This window comes from Pteropus alecto, unplaced genomic scaffold (genome assembly GCF_000325575.1).
Source record: "Pteropus alecto unplaced genomic scaffold, ASM32557v1 scaffold44, whole genome shotgun sequence".
Classification (NCBI taxonomy): Eukaryota; Metazoa; Chordata; class Mammalia; order Chiroptera; family Pteropodidae; genus Pteropus; species Pteropus alecto.
The window spans coordinates 4,429,606-4,433,630 of NW_006436812.1; the positions used below are offsets into that span (position 1 = coordinate 4,429,606).

Genomic DNA, 4,025 nt, shown 5'->3' on the forward strand with positions numbered 1-4,025 from the left:
TAAAATATGAAATGCTTCATGAATTCACATGTCATCCCTTGTACAGGGGCCATGCTAATCTTCTCTGTATTGGTCTAATTTTAGGATACATGATGCTAAAGTGAACACCAATGTCATGTTTCAAATCCTATTTTTCACCAACTCCTTTATTCCATCATCTCCTATACCACAGCCATGAAATTGAGCCTGAAGGCTGTAAATTCAGAAAAAAGGATTGACTTCCTTCATTTGGCAGGTTCCAAATTTGGTCATTTGGTTCAAGTATTCTAGATAGCCTGTATTGAAGGGCTCTGTGATACAGGCTCTTAAATGCTCTTAAATTTACAGACCAGACTAGCATATTCAAATACATTTCTGTTTCACTAAGATTGGTGAACCTTCTATAGGCCTTGGTGTTTGTTTTTCATTTTTTGAATTTCCATTTGAATTAGACACCGAACATGCTTTTTCTTCTGTAACCCTGCAAATAGAACTTCAAAGCCCTTAATAACAAGGATATTTCCTCACATTTAATTGCTTTCTCCCAATTTTTGACTTTGTTTCATGCACACCATTAAGAATGGAACATGAACATGTGTGCATTTTGATGTCATGTGTGATCCCCACGATGCATTCATGCCCCATGCTTTTTCTCCTCCCTCTAATTCTGTGTCTCAACCACTCCTCTAACTATAAGTTAGATTCAAAAGGTCCTCTACTTTCCATAGGGAGACTCTGCAGAACTCCAAATTGTTTGAAGAATACCTATTTTCTTCCAAGTTATCTTGCAACTTAAATGAATTAACTAGAGGATATGATCATTCAGTCTTCTTGGCAGTTACAGTTATCATAAACTAATCAACTGATATTCTAGTTTATATATCAGCTTTAGGAGCTTGGTCATTGCATTCTATCTCCTGAGAACTTCATTTAATCGGAGTGTGCTGATCAATAAACAATCTGAGCCTGCAAGACTCTGTATTGACAAATTCACCAAGATAATGTCACTAGTCAGGTAGTCCTAGAGACACTTGAGTATTACTGTGTAATGAATTGAGCAAGTAGATCATGGCTCTAACCTGCAAGTGGAAAAATAAATTCAGAATGGGACAAGATGTCTTTAGGGGGCATTATACAAATGTGGAAAAGGAGAAATTTGTCATTGTTCAGCATTGCCCAAAGAACGGGATGGCTCCAAAGTGGCAAACATGAAAATGGTTCATTTGACAAATTTAGTTCCTACTGTGAAAAAAGGGGACTCATGAGGTTTGCCAATTCACTAAGTGTTTATTGAGCATCTACTATGTATGAGGCATTCATGTAGGTGCTATGGTGGCACAAAGCTAAAAACTCTTTAGAAACTAGCTCTAAAACCTATTGATTTCCTTTTCTCTGGTAATGTAGTTTCCAAGCAACTTTCTCATATTAACCCAGCTTCTCTGGAGAAAGAGTAAATGAACTGTGATAGCAGGAGCAGATTCCCTTAGCACCTCAAGTAATGTGCAGAATTGCATATTGGTATTCTAATTCCAATACCTGAGTTCCTTGATGTGAGTCATGGTGTTTTGGACTGATTAATGAGTTCTAGGAACTTTATGGCTGAAAGACTAGATCTTGAGGCAGAGGATATGCTTTATATGTGGATGATCTTTCTTGGGCTCTTAAACTTGCTTGCAGAATCTCAGAGCATCCCATAATCTACTGACCATACTAGCATATCCAAGCACTGGTAGCAAAGGATGGCTGGGACTTGTTGGGGGGATAATTTAAACAAAACTATATCAATGAATCTTTTTGGCTGGAAATGAAATGAAATGGTCTTTCCTACCTTTTCTCATTAAATATTAGATGAGGTAGAAAGGAAAACAGAATAAGACATAAAGGAGAGGGTAAACAAGATGACAGAAGAACATGTGAATGGAATTATGGGTGGATAGACTGAAATATTGAGAAGAGACAAAGAGATATGTATGAAGATGGTGGATAAATAGGGTACAAAAATGAATTGTTTGGGTTTTCATTTGAAGTTAATAATACCTGATTTGATTTTATAAAATTATAGTAACATTAATATGATACTGCAAATGGAAGTGATTTCTTTAGAAAAGTACAGAATTCTCTAGAAATACAATAATAAGTAAATATGTAATATATATTACATGTTATAAATATGTAATAAGTAACACATAGACAACAGATACTGTGAGCTAGGTCTGTGCTAAGTCAACAGCTTCTGAGCTGTTGATAACACATCTGCCCTGTTATCTGAGCCCACGGTAAGATTTTTGGTAAATAAATGTAGAACATTAGAAATAACATTAATCACGTCCAAACAGCTTAGGGTTGTTGGGAATATCCCTTGGTTGTACTGGAGTTAGTATTCCTCATATTTACCTGGCTGGAGAGAGAATGAGAATGTGCAGAGATGCAGAGGCAGTAAACAATGGAGTTTTCCCTTTTCTTAGTTGACCTCCCTTCTCTTCCCCAGCAGCCTCCTCAGTGCCCTCTTCACTTCCTTGTTCCTCAGAGTATAGATGAGAGGGTTCACCATGGGTGTGAGTACAGAGTAAAAGAGGGAAATGAATTTGCCCTGGCCCTGGTTGCTGGTCTTACCTGGAAGCAGATACCCATAGATAGCTGAGCCGTAGAAGAGGAACACTACCACCAGATGAGAGAGGCATGTGTTGAAGGCCTTTCTCCGTCCCTCAGCCGAGGGTATCTTCAGCACTGCCTGAGCTATGTAGCAGTAGGAGATCAGGATGATGCTTAGTGGGACAGCAGTGAAGAAGGTGCAGATGCCGTTGAGCACAGCCTCATTGAGACTCATGTCTCCACAGGCCAGTTTGATCATGGCCGGCACCTCACACAGGAAGTTATCCACCCTCCGGTGCCCACACAATGGGAGCTGCAAAGTGAATGTTGACTGGATCACAGAGTTGCCCAAGCCACCCAACCAGGCAATGGCAGCTAGCAGCCAGCAGAGCCGAGGGTTCATGGTGGTGGAATAGTGCAGGGGCCGGCAAATTGCCATGTAGCGGTCAAATGCCATCACCACAAGCAGGATGCACTCAGTAGCCCCTAGCCAGAGGAAAACATAGAGTTGGGTCACACAGCCACCATAGCTGATGCTCTTGTCTGGTCCCCATAAGTTGATCAGCATTTGGGGAACTGAGCTAGTAGTAAAGGCAAGGTCCAGGGAGGAAAGGTTGCTGAGGAAGAAGTACATGGGTGTGTGGAGCCGGGAATCCAGGCAGGAAAGCAGAATGATGGTTGAGTTCCCAAATAGGGTCACCAAGTAAGAAAAGAGGATGACTACGAAAAAGATCATCTCCAGCTGGGGATGGTCAGATACACCCATCAGAATGAAGCCATCCAAGGAGTTGTTGTTAGCTCCTTTCATCTCTGGTTGCCTTTAGTCACTCTGGAGAATCTCCAGGGAAAACCACTGGGAGAAAGCAAGTGAAGAAGAAGCTATTGTATAGTTGATCTGCAGAAAGGAGGGTCTGTTAGTTCTCCAGCTTTCACAGTTAAGTCCCAACTTAATTTTTATGGTTGTAAACTTTCATTGCAATCCCAACCATGGTCAGTCCTGCAACAAATGGAAACTTTATTCCATCTGAATGTCAAACATGAGCTATCACAGAAATAAAGGAAGTGCATTATGAAGGACAAAAAGTTTATGGCTCTTCAGTTCAACACAGCAAATATAATAGGGTAGAGGGAGTTTATCATTAGAAATAAATGTGGAAATTCTCAAAATACAAATTTCCCTAGTCAAGGTTTTGATATGTTCAGGAAGGAGGAAGCAGACCTATTATATTTGGAAAGTCTCCCCAGAAGTTTCTGATAATTTTTCTCCCCTTTCTTCTATATTCATCCCCTTCTTACATGAAAACTCCTTATCTAGAAAGATGAAATTTGATGGAGAACATGATAAGTATATAAAATCATGGAAAGAATGGGGAGTGAATATATTTCACCACATACAGAAGACCTGAACATGTGATTAAAGGGGAAATACAAGTTGAACAAACAAAACTTCACAT

General features: G+C 39.9%; 1 protein-coding gene and 1 non-coding gene across 2 annotated transcripts; both read right to left on the reverse strand.

Moving 5' to 3' along the window:
• LOC112481651 lies at positions 1 to 108 on the reverse strand. The gene has a single exon (XR_003046987.1). It is a non-coding gene; the product is annotated as a U6 spliceosomal RNA (small nuclear RNA).
• Positions 109 to 2,440: 2,332 nt separating this feature from the next.
• LOC102893992 (olfactory receptor 2C1) lies at positions 2,441 to 3,379 on the reverse strand. The gene has a single exon (XM_025048296.1). The coding sequence runs from the start codon at positions 3,377 to 3,379 to the stop codon at positions 2,441 to 2,443; it is 939 nt and encodes a 312-aa protein (XP_024904064.1).
• Positions 3,380 to 4,025: the final 646 nt, after the last annotated feature.